Raw genomic sequence first — 23,274 nt, forward strand, 5'->3', positions numbered from 1 at the left:
AAGATTTTATTCCCAAGAACAATTTGCCTTTTGGCTAGAAGGCATCGAAGGGTGATTTATTCTTGATGTGTATTGGATAGCATACTTCGTATGCTATCCAAGAGACATAAGGAACCATGAAATAATTGTAAAAACCTCTCGAGAATGCGTGAATTTGCGTATACTCAGAATTTTGGATTGGTAACGTATTGAGCGGCCCTCAGGTATCAGCACCTCAGTTGCACAAACGCCAACCATGATGGCAGTGAATTCGTCTGCTTCGGTAATATGTGGGTTGGTCAGCGATTTAAAACGAAGACCGAAGTACAGTGATGTAATGGTGTTTGGATTTATTCTGTCCATTCAGGCGAGAAAATTGAAGCATGCTGCCGAGGCAATGGCCATAGTAAATCCGACCAGTGAATATCTAATGCAGGTACAGAACCACCATTATTGTTATTAATCAATCGGAACAGGTGGTAATTGAAGAAAAACCTATAAAAGACCATTTTGTGTGCCCTTAGGTGCGGTACCTGTACGACTCCATCGAACCTGAAGAAATGTGCTTTACCGGTGCCAGCTTCTTTCGCCTCGACAGAGCACTGCTCCTTACGGTAATTGCGAGTAGTGCCTTCTCGCTTTGCTTTGCTAGTATAACGCAAGTTAACAACAAAAAATATCTCGTATATTCGCATCTTTCACCCTAAAGGCACCTTCACACTTGAGAAGCGAAAATAAAAGCGAAACTTTAGCGGGCGTCGAAAACGCTCGCATTTGTTGTGCCCCTCCTGCATGCCGCCGCCGCCTTCGCCACTTCTTTAAGGAAATACATTTTTCTCGTTTCCTGACCATTGAATTTGGTACCGAATTCAAGGTATGAATGCAAGAGACGGAAATAAAATAGGTTTCACCTTTTCAAATCGTTGTTCAGGAGATACACCAGCAGAAACTACATGAGCGGACAAGGCGACAGCGGCGGCGGCAGATTCGCCCGTCTGTCTGTGCCAAATCAAGATACGTTGGGGAACGGCATCTCGGTGCTGCTGCATTTTCTGCTAACTCCAGTCTTCTCAGCAATCTTAATCCAAATCACGCTCTTGAGGAACGCGTCTTCGTGCATCTGTGTGTGTCAGTATTGTGCAGCACGGGTAACCACCGCCGAATTCTTGGCTGTCATTTTGAATTTGCGGCCAGATGTTTACATGACGTGGTTTATAAGCTAGTGGAGCCAAAGTACAGATTCTCCTCAAGCGGAAAGGCGTTCCGCCATTGCGTGGCGGAACCGATTTTTTCTCGGACCGATTTTTTCGCATCAGCCTCGCCGCGTGGCTTTCCGGCCGCTTAGGCCGGAAAGAAGACAGCACATGTCTAGTGAGTTTTGCCTTCTTCGGTAATAATATCTGGGGTTTAACGTCCCAAAACCGCCATATGATTATGAGAGACGCCGTAGTGGAGGGCTCCGGAAATTTCGACCACCTGGGGTTCTTTAACGTCCTTTAACGTTCTTAACGTCTTCGGCCCCTTCCAGGCCAGTATGAATGCGCCATAATGGCTCTGCTCTGTCAGCCCGTGAAATAAGCCTAAAAACAACTTTATACCCGTAATTCGAAGCTGGTGGGTTCGGTCCTGCCAACGGGACGTTTTTTTTCGTGGACGTAATTCACTTTCCCCTTATGTCACAATAGCACACTATAGTATGAAAACTGGAAACAATATCCCTTACGCTTTCCAAGGCCTCATTGTCACTGGGTATTTGGTTCCGACTAACAAAAAAAAACGTGAACCTCATTAATTCGCTGCTAAAGTTTATATTGAGTAATACATTCTCACTCTTCGGACAATTCGTAAACATGCGCTCCAATCGAACATGCAGTAGCAGTAATAGTGATTAACATGTCATGTTCTCAAGCAGATTTATCTTACTTCTTTGCAGATGGCTGGTGCGGTGATAAACCTACGCAATAATACTGATGCAGACCGAAAGCGATTTGTCGCAGCCATGGCAGCTGAACCAGAGCACGTATCGAGTTGAGTAAATGGGTGCCCTGCCTTCTTCGGTGAACGATACGTCAATGGGAAATTTATGTAGTACAATAAAGTAACATTCAGTAGTTGACATAATACACAATGCAGGTGACTGATTGTAATGAGATAGGCAAATCGCCTATCTGGCATGCGCTCAATTAATTAGTGTATACGCCTGCCAGCATGCCATACGCCTAGAGTAGCTCTTAAAGGGACACTAAAGGCAAATAAAAATTTGTCAGAGTGAGGGATCAATTTTTTGAGAACGTCTAAAACATCAATATTATCAATAGCAGTGTTTTAGTAATCGATACATAAAGGTAAATGCCATAACACTATGGTCACCACCAGTGGGACGCTTGGGACGAGTCAGATGACGTCAGAGTCCAGAGTACAAATTATCACTAGTATTCAAGGTAACTTATGATAAGAAATCAACATTCCGAGCATTGCAAGACGTATGAAATTCTGCTTGTGCGTTCCTGTTTGATTCATGGAAAAAATAACTTGACGTTACAGTGGATAACAACGTGGGTTTCGCAAAAGTTTCCGTTTTCGCATGGCTGCGCACCGGTCGCGCGGTTCACGTCTCAGTAGTAGTTTCGTTATCGCGTACCGTTGCGCGTGCCTTGCACGCTCATGAAAGTCACTCTAACCAAATTGTCGACAAAATGCCATGCCCGTGTGACATTGTGTAATGTGCCCTTCAGAGCAGAAACCACAACGTCGGCTACCGGCAATAAAGGTGGCAATGTTGGACAAAGCAAATGCTACGTCAGGAGACCTTTTCAGCGCGCGTTTTGAAGTGAGCTAGCACTGTGCGGACAACTAAAACGTGACGTTCATTAAAATAAGCATTTCCTTGGCACGAAACAAGCACTACGATGTTTCGGGAGCGCTATTTCAACAATCAACGTCCGAATTAACATTTGCCTTTAGTGGTCCCTTAATATGGTCTCATTGGCGGCACACCTCACGGTATCGTCGCGAGTCATTAGCTCATCGACAGCGCAAAGGCGACTACATTTAAAGAAACATTATTGAAACTTGCACTAAGTCGCGCAAGGCTGGGTCATGTCAGAGCTCGTGGCACCTAGCTCGCCCTGGCTTGGCTAGGCAAAACCCTCTCACTTGTTTCTTTGCCACCCCTTTCTGTACTATACTATACACGGCTATGCTCGCTCTCTTTTTTATATTTTAGCCTGACTTTTCAATCTCTTTCTCTTTCTTTTATGTCTTCTCTCTCTATCTCTGTAGTCGTTCTCTTCGCTTCTGCCTTTTTCACTCCTCCATAACAGCTCTGCTGTAAAATTTTATGCGTCACAGAATTTGGAAATTCCACCACTCACCACTGGTGCAATAAAAATTAACAAGGAAACACAGGGGCGCCAAAAGCCGATTAGGGCCGCACGTTTCGACCTTTTTTCTTAACCATCTGAAGAGATTGCTTGGGCGGTGATTCATCCCGTGCCAGTTCACGATGATGACAATTTTTCATCTAGGACACACGGAAAACGACGACCAAAAAGCTCTGCTGTATATATTCAAATACCAACTATTTACTTCTGCCACTAAATGACTCAGAATAGGGCATGCGCTACTGTTTGCAAAGCTATCATCGTCAAGCGCTAACCGAAGAAGACGACGCTCTGCAGGCTGTGGTGTCGCAGATATTCACTTATCAGAAAACGTCTTCTCATCACTCCGCTTTCAGAGTTAGGCTCAAACTTAACGGCAGAACTGTACTCAGCTTCGGTGCCTCAGGCTAGGTTATAGCCACAGCCTTTGATGCGGTGTGTAATTTCATTCAAGCTACAAAGCGTACACCATTTTAATTCTGAATCCAATAAATATTCGTTAAGTAATTAAAAAAACCCCGTTAAAATCTAACAAACCTATTCGAAGTTATTCCGATCAGGTTAATACGGGAGTCTGGTCTACCAGCGTAATCGCACTGTCATTACAGTATTTGTTTTATACGGTATCTACTATTTCATTTTTCGTTGTATTTATTTCTTATTCATTTTCAAGTTATCTTCCAAATTTTATATAACTAATTCTTGGCCAATCCCCCCTAGTGGATATGTGCCATGGTGTAGAAGGACATACAAACGAAGTGATCCGCACTCGCATGTATGTAAGACCGGTTCTAGAATTTGGGAGTGTTTTATACTCCGGAGCAGCTGCCTTTAAGCTTCGTCCCCTTGTTCTTTAGGAGAAGCAAGCACTGCGCATGTGCTTAGGGCTACCTAAATTTGTAGCGAATAATGTTTTGCATATGGAAGCTAGAATTCCCTCACTTGTCACTATATTCAGAATATTGGCTGTACAAACATATTTAAGGGCATTTGAATCCCCTTTAAGGCGTAACCAAACAGTTCTCATTGCGAAACCTGGTTTATTTTTTTTTATTGTCATTGGCCTAGATTTCACACACCTCATGTAAAATTTGTACAATCTCTTCTCGATCCACTGTCCGTCCAAATAAGGGAGGTTATACCGATTTGTAATGCAACAAATTCTCTTCAAATCTACTTTGATGACATTTTCCTTAATAGTGCAGAACACCTACCGAGTAACATGTTAAGAGCTACCCTACAGGACTACCTGTTCAGAATGCAAGCAAATGTCATTGCGCAGAGAGATAAAAAACAGTGGCATCGGTACATACTGCCATGCTATCGACTGGTCCTTTTCGCTCCGAATTCCAAATTACACGCCCATCTTTATTGCAGAATTTTTAGCGATAGTCTTGGCCCTTGGTAAACTGCCCACATCAATAAATTCCGCAGTAATAATAACAGCTGCACCTGCACGTAGAAAGAAGCGCTCCGTCCAGAGGAGGACGGCAGATGTGGGTGACAACAACGCTTACCGTGGAGGAGGGGGGGGGTGCTCCCAGTGTCCAAAAAGCCTGAAGTACTTCTGCAGACAGTTGGCGCAAAGCCTTGCAATGGCTTTGTAATAACAATGAGCACCAATCGGAAACCAAAGTCACATCGATGTCTTATAGTCTCAGCTTTTCTTTATTCGCATCTTTCAGTAGGTTTGAACAAAATCAATCATCCGACCTTCTCAGAAATCGTTTATCAGTGTGGAGCCGAAGTGTGAAAACATCTACGTCAGCATACTTGAATAGTCTTGAGCACTCTTTTTGGATTGAAGTAATAGCCATTTCCATATTTCAAAAGGTTTCTTCACTAGCGATGAGTGGTGACATGGAAAGACACGCAATCCAGAATGGTGCCTTCGTCCCTAATTTTCAACGTGACAAGTAGAGGGTTGTCCTGAAAAATGAATAAGATAGGTTGAAGTGAACATTTCTTCACGCAGACTTGAGAAATGCATATGCAGTGAAAATGAAAATTACACATAAAACATCTCCCACGTCCACCACATTTCAATTTAGTATAGCGTTAAATTAACATATATCCCACATATATTCATTTATAGGAGCCTAGAAAGATATGGATAAGCGGTATAATTGCTGCTAATATTTCGTCTGTTAACAGATTTCGTGAACAAATGAAAAAACTCATGAAATATTTCGCGCTAAAAATTCTTGCTTACAATTTCACCCGAGGAGACGCAATAAGAACAGTCTTTACCATCTTATTCGCCGCAGCTTTCAAAATGCCTAATTTTTTTATTGATGTGAATTTTTCAGAATATGTACAGCTTATTTGGAGCTCAACATTTCATGTTCTTCTCAGCCATGTGCCTCAACACTTGTGATTAACCTTTTTGTTTGTATATACCATGCTTATTCGCATGTTTATGTACTTCGGCACTAGTATTGATGAGTATATTGTACGAATACCTTATCGCGCTTAATACATATGTGACCTTTTCAAACGCGTCGTCGCGAATAGAATGTAATCTGCAATATCTATTTGTCGTTTCATTATGCGCAATGTACTAGTGACCGAGGTCAAAGTCTCGAAGTCCAAGTTTCATTTTTAAACTGCACGGCGAAGTCTCTGCGCGTGTCGTCACGAATTTCGAAACTTTTGTTTGTATTTTGGCGACATTCGCTCAACGAAACTTTCTGACACATCGTGTGTTAACTCTATGGCATCTTCAGGGAACAATCTACTTCATGTTTATTGATTAGGAGTGACGTAGGACCTAGAAGACGCCATCAAAATTCATGACGTCACGGGGTTTGTTGCACGAATCACAAGGTGGCGTGCAAAAAAATGACCAGATGGTGTGAAAATGTGCAAAAAGAAAATGCCGATCGCGACGCCACCTTGTCATTCCTGCATCAAACGGCGTAACGTCGAGACCGGCATTTTCTTTTTGCACATTTTCTCGCTAACCAAGCGCCTTCTCACTGTAAGCGTGGTGGCTTTGGTATTGTGAAAGAGTAATTTACTAATAATAAAGAAAATAGGGGCGCGTTTCGACCATAGAATTTTCTTCGTGTACATGATAATGACGGAGCGGCGCTGCCGGCCGACAGCCTGCTCTTCCTATCTTTCTATCATTGAAGGTACAATTGCGCTTGCAGCGCAATTGTACCTCCAATGGTGCTTCAAAAGCACCGCACCGCCGGGGGCAGGGACTAGTGCGCGAAAGTCTTCAGAGAAGGAGGGAGCGACGTCTTTGAGGGAAGAAAAAAAGCCAGTGCTCAGTGCCTCATTTCTGCGAACCGCGACAGCAAGCTTCACGTGCCCTCTTCACCCAGTGTCGCACGCCGTCAAAAGTTTGGGAGTCTCATCTCCCAAGCGTAGTCCTCGTCGTCCTGACTAAGCGGCACCTTCTGGTGGCCGAATTGGAACTACGCGCAAGATGGCGGCAGTTGAACCCCACGTTAAAGGTACACTAAAGAGAAAAATGATTTTTCAAATGTTAGTAAATCCCTTTTACAATTCCAAAACCAGCATGCTTGGTGCTAGAAGACGCTTGATCAGCGAAAAAAAAAAACGCGAAAAAAGAAAGTGCGGGTGGCGACGCCACATTGAGATTCCCGCACCAAAGGCCCTGACGTCATAGACTTTGACGACGTCTAGTAGATCCTACATAACTCCTAATGAAAAAAACAATGAATTACATTGTCCTCAGAGAGGGTCATAGAATTAACATACTAAGTCTCAAGAAATTTTGTTGAGTCAATGTCACCAAAAGACACTTTGAAATTCGTGACGTCACGCGCGAATAATTCGGCGCGAAATTTAAAAATGAAACTTTCACCTCGGTTTTCTCTTTTTTGTTAATAAACCTGTGATGCTGAAATTACGGACATTAGAGTTCTCAGACTACAATTTACCAATCTAAACTAATTCATTGTTTCACTTCAGTGTGCCTTTTACTTCCAAAGGGCACTATATAGCTTGTAGGTATGAGATGCACAGCACGTAACGTTAAATGCCCACTTGAACCATTTACCCACCTTTAGGCAAGACTTGGCCGTTCTGGAGGGTCGAACCTTGAATGACAGCTCACCGTTGTAGGTACCTGCTTCTATGGGGCACTCGTTGTTCCATTCAGAGGTCAGCTTTTTTTCTGTACGCGTTGTTCCATCGCAGAGATTCAGCTCTCTGTCGTCAGCACACATAAAGAAAAACACACAGACACACAGCTGTTATCCACCATGTAACATGGATCATGTTTCACATTACAAGACGACATTCAGAAGGTTGAAACATAAATATGGAGTTGCAGCGCCGGAAATCTGTGATTGATAGCGTAGGAGAGAATAAGGAATATATTTCTTTTAGCGTTTCCAGAACATCGCTACGCGAGAGATTTGTACTTATATATTTCAGCGGGAATGAACAATCGCTGGCGCATTTTTTTTTCCGCCTTCGACACTGGTCATCTGTCGTAAAGAGCGCGATCCACAGGTGTCTTTTGCGTATCGCCCTCATCGAAATGCGCCCGCTGTGTCCAGTAACTGAACCCACGTCCTCGGGCTGAGCAGCGCAAAAGCACAGCCGCTAAGCAACAACGGTGTATAAGGTGCACAGCGAAATGGATAAATACAGTGTAACGCCACCAAATACATCACTGCAAAGCTTGGCAATATTGGAAGGAGTCCGCGAACGGCAAGAGAACCATTTTTTTTCTAAAGAAAGCTGAGTACTTACTCCGGCGAAGCGCTGAGGTTGCACGAGCGTGAGTTCTCGTCCACAGCACTGACGTAGATTTCCAAAGCCGGACTGGAACCGAAGGTTTTGTTCACCCTGATCACGGCATTAACCTCCACTTTCTTCGATACTCTTGCGTACTTGACAGTGACGTTGGCGATTTCGATAAATGAGTTGATGCCCACTGGGAGAGAGATCAAAGAACGAAGTGGCATATGTGCTTGGCTCCTAGACGGGCTACAGCCAGATTCATATAACTAACTCGAAAGATAGAGAAACACTAAAAAAAAAAACAAAAAAGAAACAGAACAATGAAAATGATTGAGAAAAAAAGAAACAGGTAGCAGATAAAACGAGTAACAATTATCCATTGAATGACGACGCACTCGTAGAGCAAAGTTAACTCGAAAGGGTCCCTGAAACGGTTTTTTTTTTTAATTGTGGTAGCGTTAAAGATACAAGATTATCAAATCATTCACACCAAAAATGAAGCGGTGTAGCGGCCTTGATACACCCTGCATGAAGGCCGCCGCGGGCTATCGGCTCTTACCCTCCTGCTTAGCACTGCTTTTCCTTCTCAACTCGCCGAGCGCGCCGCCCTCGCTGGCGACGACAGCGCCTCCCGCGGCCTCCCGCAGCCGCATCCCTACGCCGCCAGGTGCTGCAATGATACCGGCCTTTTTAAAGCTCCTCCGCCGCTGCCGGCTTACATGATCTTCTCCAGTATGCCCATAATCTGCAAACGCTTATAAGTATGCGGACAAGTTTAACCTATGTGAGAATGATCAACCATAAGTGCAAATATGGGAATTGAGGTGGCACACTTGGGACTGAGTTAGGGCCGCAGACGAATGGATGCTGGCATTGATCGCATAAGGAAAGCCCGATGACCCCTGCACCGACGCGCTGCTGCGATTCTGCTCGCCAGTTTCCTTGCACGGGCAAACGATGCGTCTGCTTTACATGCCAGACATCGCTAGACTTGCAACTCGCAACGCAGCAAGGGCGATTTATGGTGCTAGAGAAGCAAATCCTCGAAATAACAATGGTCGCGCAGCTCACGTCAGCATGCAGCACGTTGTAACGCAGTCAGACGATGAACACTGCCCACCTGAAGGGTAACAGTCAATTGTAATTGTGCAATCTCTCTTTTTACTAATTAGAATCACAGTATACTCTATCAGTTATGAACAATATTTGTTGGTAGTTAAACTGGAAAAATTACCAGTGACGTACGTCGAACATAGAATCGGATTGCTCGCCTGTGTGGCACTGCTCAACCAGGCAACGTGCCATGGGCAAACATGGATGAAAACGTCGTCGGCGATGCTATCTGTAGCGATTCGAAGATTTAAAGCCTTTTTTAAATTAAATATTTTGCTGAGAGAGCTTAAATGGTTCTAGTGATGGTCCAAAGTACCTACTCTACGGGCTCAACGCGTTTGTGCAAAATGCAAAAACCATTTCAGGGTCCCTTTGATCTTGCACGTGGTGGTGCAGTACAGTAACCTTTAAAAAATTTGGCAGATCCCACGTACCGTGGGAGTCGATGTTATGCGAAGCATGCGGCGGGAAGGTGACTGTGGCGTAATTTTTTTATCAAGCGACACGTCACAAAATGACTCTAAAGATTTGTATCAATTTTATACGCACACATATATGTTGAAGAGCTGCATTTGTGTTATATAACCAGTTGTTTACGGTTGGGTAACGCTGCCAACGGCAACGTGGGTATCACCAACACCAGAAGCGGTAAGCTGATATGTAGTGCTTATACTTGTCCCTTATGATGTAGAACGCACGCACGTTTCACCATCCCGTGTACATGTGTGGGAGAAGTTCTTGACAGTTCTTGAACAAGGTCATCATCACCGTGATCAGTGAGCACCAGCATCTGGTCATGACTTGTTATAGGATCCGGTCGTGATCGCAGTATCGAGGGGTCCATGTGTAGTGAAGTATGTGGTATAGTAGAGCTGTTGGAATTCGCGAATGCCTCGGTCATTTCGTCGACAAATTGTGAGTCGATAGAGCCGGCGACATGTCGGAACCTGAATCCACCATTCGCATTGGTGAGTTATAGGTCGTCGAGGCTGGTAGGCCTGGATAGTACTACGTAGACCAACATCAATGAATGGCGCTTGTAGTATTGGTAGACTTCCTGTGCGTTGCCTTGTCAACAAAGCGGATGCCAATCAATCTGGCATCATACTCGGTCAGCATAAGACCATCGCCCAGCCTCGTAAGAAATGAAGAGGACACTGCGTCATTCTGGCGGACGAAGTGCACTTTACGGTGCGGTGATGTGGATATCATATATAACTTTCGTTAATGTATTCCTCCGGGGTCGAGCAATGCTCTAATATAGCTTGCTGAATCATACGAGTACAAATGTAATGTTTTTTAGACTGCTATAAAAGCAGAGACAACACTCGAACCACAGACGTTAACCTGATATGACGCTTGTATCGTAGGAGTACATATGTAGTGATCATTGCTTTATTGTAAAATTAGATGGCAAACACGACAACCACAGTTGATGTTACACCGATATAACGCCTGCGTAGGCTGTTTTTCCAAACCAGTTTATAGACCTGGCGTGGCTCAGTGGTAGAATACCTGATTGCCAGGCAGAATGCTTGGGTTCGATTCCTGCTGGGATCTTAATTTTCATTCTTTCCATTCGTCAAGTCACCGCTGCCGATGTTGGTTTTTCTTAACGCTCTCGCATTTAAGTAACCAATGTCTGTTCTCGCCATTCCTGGGTAGATATAAATTGTCAATCACCTGTGGCGCATACCCGTACACCGCGGCACGTGGCAAACGGGTGTGTGCCACACGTGTCTAGTGGAAAGGGTTTGACGACGTACACGACAGGATTTTCACATTATTGATGTCATGACTCGACAATCATATTCGTCAAATCCTCTTACCCTCCCATGCTAATCTTGGTCTACTCTAGGTTAAGGAGGCGATCATGAGAGCACCCAGACGTAGGCGGCTAGATAGATAGATAGATAGATAGATACGTAGATAGAAACGCTCAAAGTGCCAAAGGTTCGCTTAGTACGGTTTAGTAAACCTTAGTACGGTTTGTGTATACCTGTAGCATATGCAAGAGTGGTTTAACCGATGTTCCATGATCTTGTCCGGCGATAGCAATCTTTTGTCTGTGCCGTTGAAACTAGCTAGCATAGAATTGAACATATGTTCACTGTTAAGAATTTTCTTTCTGCACTATCGTCTCCTTCTTTCGATTCTTTTACTGCGTCACTCTCCCTTCTGTGGCGCTTAGCCGTGCTCCCTTTTGGGTCACATATAGTAGCCGCACCTTTCGTTTCCTGAGAATAGCCACTTCATTAGCGCTCACTCTCGCAAAGCTTGGCGAAGTCTTCGTGCCCCCGATCCAAGAAGAATGTTTTCGCCGCAAACTCGACTGTGCGAAGAAAGAAACTAAGTAGCTCAAGCCCTAAGTATAGCATTCTGTGTACACATCCCACTGTTATGCCTCAGCATTGTAGTCACGGAAGATACAAACACATGTAAAAACGGCACTGCCTCATGAAACATGATGCGCCTCGTTAACAGATCTGGATGTGAGAAAGCAGATATGAAGAAGACAAGGTATTGTCGATTCTATTACTTACAAAAACGTATAGCTGATATTTAATACTGTACAGCAAAGTGTGCCCGTGTTACATGTGAAAACGTACAACACAGTACATTTAGACGTAGCATAGAGTTGACGAGTTGCTAACGTGCATGCATACACGTTAGCATCAGTATGCAGCACCGGTATAGGGTGCACGACTCACCAGAGCACTTGTTTAACTCCGGCTGCTGCTCAGATGCCGAGCCGAAGTGCAGGACAACCAGCAAGGTAAAACTAGCTACGGTCAGTGCGGTCATTGTGAGCTGCGACGCAAATTGCCTGTTGGACGGCATTGCCTTCGGCTTTTAAACGCATGCCGAAACGGTGCCGATTCCGGAGGAAGTTCGAAGACCTGGGTTTCTCCCTTTCAGCACACGTTTGCGACACGTCGGCGTGACAGTTACGAGGGCATCGGTCCACATGGCGGCAGCAGTTCTTGTCAGGTTCCCAGTCATCTCCGATTCCTATTGCATCCCGTTTGCTGGTCCGGTCACTCGCTTGTAAATTTATTGAGCCAGCGAGCCGCTAGGATTCGGTCACGATGATAACGATTATTAGGGCGAAAGCCTTAGATGCCTCGTCAAACGCGAAGTGTGACCATCTGACCGTCGGCCGCGCGAATACGACTGATACGAAAAAATCATCGCCTGATTTCGTCGCCCTATGGTGTCATCACGAATTCACATGTCGCCAAAATGTGTGACGTCATCGTGACGTAGCTAAGGCGTCAGATGACGACGCCACGTTATGATGACATTACATGATGAGATTACATCATCGCTTGGTCAAAGGAGGCCGATCCCGGAATCACTGCAAAACCACGTGGCGTGCAGAAAGCTTACATTGCCTCCGATCGCGGAGGCAGTGCAAAACCACGTTGGGCCAGAAAGCTTTCGGGAGGCGAGGGGGGATTAAATACAGTGAAAAAAAAAAGAGGACGGCTGTCGCCTCCCAGTCGTCTAACGCAAATGCATAAGGGACCGTGAATCTTTTTTTATCAACGGGCCAATTCGATCATTTTTAATCTGAGGAAAGCAATCACCTGGGTTACATAAGCGTGCTGGTTTTCGCTGTCGCTATCTGTATTAAAGACGATAGTCTTTCTTGGGGAACTTAAACGGAGAAATTTTGGTCTGTCTTTCTGTCTTTCTGTTTGTCGGCACGTCCCTCGATTCAGCCACTCGGCCAAAGTTGAACCACTTGCCCAAGGGCCAGCCGTCTTGAACTGGTACGGCTGTTCATACTTGTGAACGTTGTCGATCAAAAAGTAAATATCATGCATATCTGAGGTGCAACATCACTAGGTAAGTATTAGGTGGCGTGTTGCTTTAATAGAAAATGCATACATACGTAATTTTAAGGACCCTAGTTTCTTAAGCTGCGCCGAAAATGCATAAGAATGGAAGCTTGAGCGAGTTGGTATGCGTTCATCTTTGTTGAAACAGCGCTCCTGTGCCTTCTTTTACTTCGTCGTCGTCTAGTGAGCGCTGTTTCAACAAAGCTGAAAATGCGACTGCGCTGACATTTGCCTTCCTCCGTGCCCTTCGCACGAGCTCATTGTTGTGTTTCGGTTTCGGTTCTGTATTGCACTGTACGAATGGCATGGGTTGGTGTTGAAAAACTTTAGTTTTGAGAAGGCCAAGAAGGTGAAAAAAAAATATTTAAAAAAATGAAAAAGCAGCGTTGTGGGCGGCCTTCAGGCTGCCGGTTGTGGGCGCCGCTCTGGCGTTCCTGTTTTACCCAGGCGACGTGTAAATAAAAGAGTGTGTGGAGAGTACTCGTTGAGTGCGGACGTTTCTCTGCTTCAGCGCTTCGCGCCAAACCGCGTTTTCGGGCTGGCTGGCGTCCCCGCCGGTCGCGTTGGTCACCGCCGGTCTTCGCCTGCTGCTGCGCCGGGACTACCAGCACGCAACACAGCACTCAAGTTTCCCGACGTATTGCCAGATGGCGTCCATATCTCACACAGCGCCTCTTCTATCGTCTTTACACGACATTTGCAGCGAAGCACGCAGATACGCGGCCAATTATTTTTCACGCCTTTGTGGCCCCGTCCATGTGCTTTATTTTCTACTAATACTTCAACTTGCTCACCACCACAGCAGACCAGTTCTTGCTATCAGATGAGGTGGAAACCTAGCGACCTGCAGAGGACACGACAGATGACCTGAATAGCAGCAACGCGTGGACAAACTTCGTCGTTTGCTATAACAGCAGAGTGTGTGCTTTACCGTCCCAAAATTGAGTAGCTAATCTTGACGGACGCTGTAGCGATCGCCGGAATAGATGCAGCCGCCTTGGTTTTCTTTAGAGCACGTCGTTTTCGGTGCAGAGTAGAGTTTTACCGCAATAGCGTTAAAGAGCCCGTGTCGCAGAAGTTCTAGTGTCGGCGTCGGCGGCGTTGGTTGCGAGCGAAAAATCGTCGTTACCTGTGAACAATGAAATCGCGATGGATGCAAATAACAAGAATAAGGGGTTCGCATCGGAATCGAAAACAGGGATTCTGCGTGGCAGTCATGTGTTCAATCAAAGAAACATGCCAACACTTGCAATTGCTTCGGTAAAAAACTGCACAGAGCCGTTACGTGCAGAGCGAGGAGTCGCGTTAGCAAATGTAATATTGCGTGAGAGAAGCGTTGTATCGTACCAGGCACCACACCATGTGAATTGCGCATAGATTGGGGGTTGAAAGGCCCTCTCTTTATAATACGTTCAGACGTAATCGATCATCTCACCAGCCGCATCATCAAAGTGTGCAGCTGCGGAGGTGCGCGTACTGCCTTGCGGACGCGTAGCGGCTACTGCACTACTTCCCAAAATGATGAACTATGGCGTAGTAAACACTTCGCAACTGCACATACAGTAGGCAGCGTACGAGAGTTTAAAACTGTCAGTGTTCCGAGCACAGACAACCAGCTCCTCGTGGCACGGCTGAGCTGTCCACGGGGAACCACAGCATGACAAGCGAATGAGAATGGGATGTGAACCAGGCACAATTATTTTATCGCATTCTAATCTTAAAGGCGAAGTTTAAGCGTCCGCCATCTTTTTTTCGCTTCCAACATTATGAGTCAATGTCAGGCGAAGAATCGCACTTGCGACTTCCTGCACAGCAGCCCTCAGGAGGTACTTTCTGTAGGCCACGGAAGCACATAAACTGTACGCCACATCGGTGAATTTAATATATTGTTTCTTTTTAACTGCGAAGGTATTCTAGCTCGCCGTAATTTGTGCGGTCTTGCAAAAAACTCCACGGGGGGGTATGCATCACAGAAGTTCAGCAAGCCCCACTACCGATTAGAGCAGGTGCGAGCGTCAAACGAAAACTCTGCTCAGCGAAGTGGAGCACGTGCAACACGTGAACGCGAAAGAGAGAAGGAAAGAGATAGAATGAAACGGAGAATATAGAGAAGAAAAGATAAAGGGAGAGACAGAAAGAAAGCGATAGAAAAAAAAGAGAAAAGGAAATATAGAGAGAAATAAAGGGAATAAAGACAAAAAAAAGACAGAAAGAGGGAGAGAGACCGAAACAAAGAGATAGAAAGAGAGAAATAAAGAGAAAAAAGAAAAATAGTAAACGAAGCAGAAAGAGCGAGAGAGAGATAGAAGGGCAATAAAGAGAAATAAATATACAAAAAGAGAGAAAGAAATAGAGTGAGGAAGAAAGAAATAGAAAGAAAGGATGAATGAATGGAAGGAAAAAAGAAAGAAAGTAAGAATGAAAGAAAGAATAAAGTAAGAACGAATGAAATAAAGATAGAGAGAACGAACGAAAGAAAGAGAGACAGAATTAAAGGAAGAAAGGAAGAATGAAAGAGAAAGAAAGAAAGCACGAGAGAAAGAATGAAAGAAAGTACGAAAGAAAGAATGAAAGAACAGAAGAAAGAAAGAATGAAAGAAAGGAAGAAAGAATGAAAGAATAGAAGAAAGGAAGAAAGAAAGACAGAAAGAAAGAAACAAAGAAGGAAAAACAAACGGATACAAGGAAAAAGATACAACGAACATACATAAAGATAAAGGAGAAGAAAGGAAGAAAAATAAAGAGAAACAAGGAGGGCCACCCAACTGCGCTCTTGCGTCAGGCTTGGCACCGCTATTGTGAAGCCGCCTTTCTTTTTTCTTTATATGAATGGGCAATCTTCGGCCCTTTGTACATCGATTTATATTTTCTGCGCCTTTTTTTTTTCTGTAGTCACAGCCCACAAGCAATGTCCGATGTCGGGGTGTTTGGGTAAGTGTAAGAAATAATGAAGTGATATCTGATTGCATTTTTATATAACCACTTCGTATTTGTGGAAATGACTAATCATTGCCAAAAATCTGAGTAGAGCAATCGTCTAAGTTTCTCCAGAGTAAAACTTCGCATTTAGCAATACATCATGCAGGCTCTGTTGGATAACCAGCTCTTTGGTGGGCTCCAATGCTAAATAAGAACAAACTAGTAACTGCTCTCATGGATTTTCGAACGCATTTATCGTTAGAAGGGTTTCGAGTAGCCGCGAACAAGCAGTTCTTTTCCACGCACGTGTCAGCAATAGAGTTGTATTAACCCGTCACCTAGTGAGTTCAACATATTCAGGAAGCTCTCTTGATTTACTGCTGCACAGAACCGGCAGGTCGTGTATCAATCCTAGGTCTCAAAGGGCGCTAGACTGCAGATCATAAGTTCTATCACACGGGGGAACTACCATAAAGCCTGTAATTTTCTTTTTACGTTTGTCAGTTCATAAAAGTTTTCAAAAGTCGCCCCCACCACATACGACGCAGCTTGGTCTTTTGAGGTTGCGCAATGATAGCAAAGACAAATCCTATTGATAGCTAATTTTCAAAGCTTCGCGAAATAAATGTAATTACTCATCTTTTCAAAGAAAACCCACAATCCAGATTTTTTACCTGTTTTTCCACTATATAGCAATATTGGGGCCTCCACTGTCTTCACTGCCTCTTATTTTACTTTCTGTCTCTCCTCTCTCTCTCTCATCTTTCTATCCCCTTTCCTCAAGACCCAAGTGTAGGGTAACCAACGGGAAGTTTTAAATGCGAAGCATTTCTTAGCGAACCTTTGGCACTTTGAGCGTTTCTATCTATCTATCTATCTATCTATCTATCTATCTATCTATCTATCTATCTAATCTATCTATCTATCTATCTATCTATCTATCTATCTATCTATCTATCTATCTATATCTATCTATCTATCTATCTATCTATCTATCTATCTATCTATCTATTCTATCTATCTATCTATCTATCTATCTATCTATCTATCTATCTATCTATCTATCTATCTATCTATCTATCTATCTATCTATCTATCTATCTATCTATCTATCTATCTATCTATCTATCTATCTATCTATCTATCTATCTATCTATCTATCTATCTATCTATCTATCTATCTATCTATCTATCTATCTATCTATCTATCTAGCCGCCTATGTCTCGGTGCTCTCATGATCGCCTCCTTAACTTGGTGTAGACCAAAATTGGCATGGAAAGGCAAGAGGATTTGACGAATATGACTGTCGGGTCATGGCATGAATAATGTGAAAATCCTGTCGCTTTCGTTGCCAAACCCTTTCCTCCAGACACGTGTGACACATACCCGTTTACCGCGGGCCGCGGTGTACGGGTATGTATCACAGGTGATTCACAGTTTATATCAACCCAGGAACGGCGAGTGAGTGAGTGCGAACTTTATTCAGGTCCTGAGGAGAAAGAAAGCGGTGCTGAAGGCCCCGCCAATCAATCCGGCGGCTCCACCCAGGTCGGGGCCGGTAGACAGAGTCCTTCGGCGACGGCCCGGGCCCTCCGGACTGCCTTGAGCTGAGTTATGAGCTGTGTGCTTCGAAGCGCTGAGTCCCATGAGGACTGGTCATTACGAAAGTCTGTACGAAAGCAAACAATGGTAATTTAAAGGCGAGAGCGTTAAGAAAAACTGACATCGGCAGCGTTGACCCGACCGAATAGAAATAATAAAAATTAGGATCTCAGCAGGAATCGAACCGAGGATTTCTGCGTGGCAATCAGGTATTCTACCAAAGAACCACGCCAGGTCTATAAACTGGTTTGGAAAAACAGCCTATGCAGGCGTAATGACGGTGCAATGTCAGTTTTGGCTGTGGTGCTGGACATCTAATTTTACAAGAAAGCAATAAACACTGCATATACTCCTACGAGACAGGCGTCATATCAGATTAACGTCTGTGGTTCCAGTGTTGGATCCGCTTTTATAGCAGTATAATGAAGATTACATTTGTATTCCTGATTCAGCACGCTATATTGAAGCATTGCCCGACCCCGCAGGAATATATTAACGAAAGTTACGTGTGATATTCACATGATTGCACCCTAAAGGGCACTTAGTTTCGATAAAACTGACGCATGTACTCTAACGTGAGAGCTTACATTACGTCGCACTATAAGTTACCTTTTAAACGCCAGTGTTGTCGACGTGCCTGGTAAGCCCACGATGTATGCACGACTACTGCACTTACAAAAACACGTCGATCCTTCTCGTAGTGCTTGACTCAAAGCCATAAAATACAGCATAGAAGTACTCGCTGACTGCTTCGCATGAAACCGATTCCCACAACGCGCGGGGTCTGCCGAATTTTTTCTGATTAACCTCTCTGCCTTCTCCTTTTCTGTTTCCTTCTTTCCTTCTTTCTGTCGCATTGCGCAATGCTCTCTCCAAACTTTTTCCTATCGTCATGTCGGGAACTGGACCTTCCTCCACGTGCTTAACAGAGGAACGGTTCATTTGCTACAGGCAGCAATGACAGTCATGCGTTCATATCCAGGCAGCAATGAAATGTTGAAACATGAAGTGACTAGTGACATCCGGGGACGCAGCAGTGGGAGACCACACTGTTCAGCTCCCACCCTCACGAGCAGCTTTGGATCACGAGGAGGGCAGAGGCAGCCGCCAAGGAGCAGGGGCTCCTGGCCGACTAACCGTCGTCGCCTCCCGCAGTCGAGGAAACCATCTTCTATGGTTTTGAATAAAAGTGTTGTCCTCCTCCTCGACTGTAATTATTTTTCTTCGCTTATCCTTTTCAAACGGGTGGGACAAATAAATATTCGCATAACCTTCTTATGCTAATTAGGTTATGCTACGTCTCCTAGAATCTCACTGTTTGCAGACCCCAGTTTTATATCCTCCTTCGTCGTTAAAGTATCGCCCTTTAACAGTTAACAAATGATGTATGGGTCCCTATTTTATTTTGCATATCCTTCCAATTTGTTGCAATGTGCTAAGTCATTAACTTTGGATGCAGCAGGAAAACACACACCCTTGGTAGAAATAGCTTCTCGTCGGTTTGCCTCGGGTAATCAGCTTGGGTGTTTATAGCACAGTGCTTCGAAAATATTTCAGTGCTCTGAAGACATGTGCAATTCGAAAGAGATATAGGCGGTAGGAGGCAGTTGTGATGTGGGTGTTTGAAATCCTTCCACAATTTATCACAAGGGTTCTTGCGTACTTAAAAAAAGTCACAGTTTCGCCGCATGGGCGAAGCAATGAAATGTCACGCGATGGACGGCAAGTAGCTCGAAATGTGCAGTGCGCTAATCAAGGACAAAGGACGCACGAAAATAACACACACAGAATGAGCGCGAACTAACAAGGTTCACAGCACGGCAAGCGCGATGCTCAAACACAAAGAAGGACGCACGAAACGAACCCACAGGTATACACAGGAAGAGCGCGAACAACTGCCACAGTTGTGCTTGGGCAGTGTTCTCGTTTCGCAAACGCTGCCGCTGCAGCCAGTGGAGTGACGTTCGTGCACTCTGTAACTTCACCGCAAGCTTTCCGGTGAAAGCGCAAGAGGAACAACCCACCCCCATCACGAGATAAGTGCGCGTGCCCGGGAGACTACGCAGGTGTTCGCTGACCGCGCGCATCGCAACAAGCAGGGCGACGACCTGTCAAGCGCGCCCTTCGTTCCATCTCGCTGGTAATGCAGAGAACACGCTGAAATGCCCCCGAGATCTGCGTACCGCCAGCGATAAGGGGTGCGTGCAAATAGCTCGCCGTTAGTATTATAGCGAACCTACGTTTCGTAACCTATAGCCGTCTAACGCCGCGCACTTTGGAGTGAGGGGTCACCCGTTCGAATCCACGCGTCGAAAGTATTTTTCTGAATTATTTATTTGTGGCTTTTATATAGATATACATATACATATACGGGACATGACGGGGACGCCCACGGCAAAATCCAGCCGAGAGTGTCCAAATAATTGATATCGCACTAAAAGCTATAACTCCAGCGTCCAGGAACAGTAATGTGCTGATGGAAGGAGAAAAACTAAGGTCAATAAATTACGCGTGCCTACTATGTAGCATTCAAGAAACAATAATAAAATTGCTGTGTAGCTTTGTAGCCTTCAAAAATTTTCATTGGCTGGTAACATTACTCAGAGCGAGTAAAGTGGCATTAAACATTCGGTCACGCCCTAACTCACATTATGTCGCCGTAAATTTCAAGCCTACAATTTCAAGTTGGACTAGTTTTTTTGTGATTTCATCTATATCAAGTAACTATTTGCATGGTAAATTATCGTGCGGCTTGATCTGCATGGTATCAAGGTAGACTTCGAAGCATGTGAAGTGGTGAGAAACCTAAGTTCATTACCATAACACGTCCGTTATGCAAGCACTACAAATGCCGGGAAACAACTTTGGCAAGCGCGCATAACTCACCGCAAACCCAAATATCAATACTGCTGCGAGTATAGAAGCAAAAAGAAGTTATTCTTTTCAGAAGCGCCCAGAAGCAGTGATGGCAGTACTCAGTAACTGGAAGCGAATAATTGAAAGCGATGTATACAGTGCCCGAAAAATTCAAGATATATAAATACACCATTGTTTCTATTTCTTAGAACCTGCTGCTGATTGTGTTACTGTTGGGAGTTAAAGATAATGGATGCCATCATGACGACAGGCTTTCAAATGTGGAAGGGAACTGAGAAACATTTGCAGGAACTTGTTGTAACTTCGGAGCATATGCACTTAAAAGAATGTACATTAATATTTGCTCAGTGTTTCTTTGAATATACAAAGGAATCTTAGCTTAATGCAACTGTAATTCGCCACACATTTTTTGTACGTATGCCAGGAAAGTGACCAGAAACTTCCCAAGTTCTGAAACGAAAACTGAAAACGTTTGCGCTCTGGCAGTCGGTGATTTTGCAGTAGCCGATAAGTTTTTAAGAACGTAATACTGATTGCCGAGACAATTTTTGTTGAGCTGCGAAATGCTTTGATTGCAACCTCTGAAACCATGTGATTTGGTTGAAATCTCAACCGAATTAGATGGTCTCAGATTCAGTCATAGAGTTTAAGGTTCCTAAGAATTTGCCTTTGAAATTTTCGTTGAGGTTACACAAGCCTTTGACGGCAAAAATAAAAAAAAAATTCGTTTGGTTTCAGATTCACCCATGGAGTTTGAGGTTCCTAAGAATTTGCCTTTGAAATTTTTGTCGAGGTTACACAAGCCTTTGATGGCAAAAATAAAAAAAAATTCGTTTGGTTTCAGATTCACTCATGGAGTTTGAGGTTCCTAAGAATTTGCCTTTGAAATTCTCGTCGAGTTTACAAAAGCCTTCGACGGAAAAATAATAAATTTTTTTGGTAAACTAGATCACCATGGCATTGGTGGGCTTCCCCTAACGCTACTGAAAGTTACCTTTCATAAAGACGTCAGTTTGTTTCGATGAACGAAATGGTGTCAGACAGAAAGAAAATGATCTCGGGTGTGTCACAGGGCAGCATTCTGGGGCCTTTGATTTTTAATTTATATATAAATGATACAGACAACATTTCTTCATAAATCAGATTTGTAATTTACGCTGACGACACCAGCATATTTATTTCCTCTCCATGAGATGCCTATCTCTTTCACGAAGCTAATGTGTTAGAGGAATTAAATACATGGGCAGCTAATAATCAGTTTGAGATAAATACAAAAAAGACGAAGGCCGTAGTTCTTCATTCTATTGCCAGGCAGGTTTCTGCAAGAGGTAACCTTGTTTATTACTGCTCAGAGATTTTGCTTGTTAATTGTATTAAGGAACTTGGTGTGCATTTCTCAAGATCACTGCAGTGGGATGAGCACGTCAGTGAAGTATTGCAAATTTAAGTGCAATAACTGGTATTGTGAATTGAAACCGAAGTCGAATCCCGAAGGCAGTAACATTGTTGATTTAAAAAGCCCTTTTGTCCTCGTACCTGTACTATTGTAATTTGGTCTGGGGCACTACCACCGAATTGAAATTCTTGGGGCTATTGTTTAAAAGAAAAGATTTTCGAGAATAATTGCGGATGTGCCAACTGTGCATCCTTCTGAAGAACTGTACAGAGAATTTAAAATAATTAAAAGACAAGACATATATGTGTACTAATTGCTCCTTGATTATCTCCTACATTGCGAGCACCATAATTTTCTCGTCATGGTGTTAGGAAAGTTGCACCCGAAAGAAGCGTCATATAACATACGAACGACACAGACAATGAATGTTCCGCATTGTCGAACCGATTATGATCGGCAAATGTTTGAACAAACTTCCACGTTTACTAAATTATTATAACAGTAAACAAATTGACATCCGTGATGTAAACATGTCTGGCCTGTACGGGTTTTCCTAGCCTAAGCATTTTGTTAAAAGTGTCAGTTTTTACAAAGTTGTGTACTTAAAAGACACAAATGCACTGCTATATTTGTGATGAAGTGTTGCTGGTGCATCACGCTGATGTGAATATGATGTACGCAAATAAACGACGTTCTGTGTAGGGCAGCAAGCAATTGATATGCATTTTGGTGGTTTATTCAAATTGCATGTTGTGCTTAAAATGGTTCATCACAAATTGTATGTATCAACAGTGTGAACAAAATGTCTGCGCTTCAGCTGCTGTCTTTGCCTGTACGGGGGCGAAGGACCCCCTCAAGCCATTCTTAAATGGCTTTTTCCTCCGCCTCCAATCCCAAGTGTTGTGATAAATCAATAAAAAATCAAATCAAGCGCAAGCAGAAAACGAGAACTTGACCCGCAGGCGTCCTACATGATGAACTGCGTTCGGTACAAGCAATAGTTTCGTTCGGGCTTTGTTGTTGTAAGGTGTGCATTTTTCTCCAGAAAACGAGTGAGGCATTGATATGTACATGCCACATTTCAGAATTACGAGTTTATTTAAATCACAAAAGCATCATAAAACGAATCACCGTTGCTCTTTTGCAGGGGCTGAATGAAGAAACTACCTCAGTGAATTCCAATTAACTTTTGTGGTTTAGAAGCCAATAAGCAGTGCGGGACGTTTTTTACGCAGATTCAGCTTCCACGTTATTGTACATATCTGCAGGTCTTCAGTTGAGCCCGATTGTCACTGGAAACGAGACGCAGTCCAGTACGTAGCTTTCGTCCTTTATATCGAGAGTGACAACCAGCTTTCCATTCTGTAAAAAAATTCGTGACATTTACAAATGCGTAAAGAGGAACTGTGTTGGAGGGAGCGGGTCGTGGAGGTG

General features: G+C 43.9%; 2 protein-coding genes across 5 annotated transcripts in view; both read right to left on the reverse strand.

Annotated features, from left to right (window-relative positions):
* LOC119373388 (transcription factor kayak) overlaps nucleotides 1-23,274 on the reverse strand; it is a 167,817-nt gene that overhangs the window by 34,164 nt on the left and 110,379 nt on the right. The gene's annotated exons all lie outside the window — the stretch shown is intronic.
* Nucleotides 5,010-12,336, reverse strand: LOC119373390 (uncharacterized). Of its 3 annotated transcripts, none has more exons than XM_037643417.2 (5): nucleotides 11,912-12,336; nucleotides 8,647-8,832; nucleotides 8,097-8,280; nucleotides 7,400-7,547; nucleotides 5,010-5,291 (listed from the first exon to the last, which is right to left on the reverse strand). In XM_037643417.2, exons 1-5 carry the CDS (start codon nucleotides 12,039-12,041, stop codon nucleotides 5,205-5,207), a joined length of 735 nt encoding a protein of 244 aa, XP_037499345.1. In that variant the 5' UTR covers nucleotides 12,042-12,336; the 3' UTR covers nucleotides 5,010-5,204. The 3 variants fall into 3 exon arrangements, with proteins under 3 accessions (XP_037499345.1, XP_037499344.1, XP_037499346.1); XM_037643416.2 differs by having other exon boundaries at nucleotides 8,647-8,841; XM_037643418.2 differs by lacking the exon at nucleotides 8,647-8,832.

This window comes from Rhipicephalus sanguineus, chromosome 11 (assembly GCF_013339695.2).
Source record: "Rhipicephalus sanguineus isolate Rsan-2018 chromosome 11, BIME_Rsan_1.4, whole genome shotgun sequence".
Classification (NCBI taxonomy): Eukaryota; Metazoa; Arthropoda; class Arachnida; order Ixodida; family Ixodidae; genus Rhipicephalus; species Rhipicephalus sanguineus.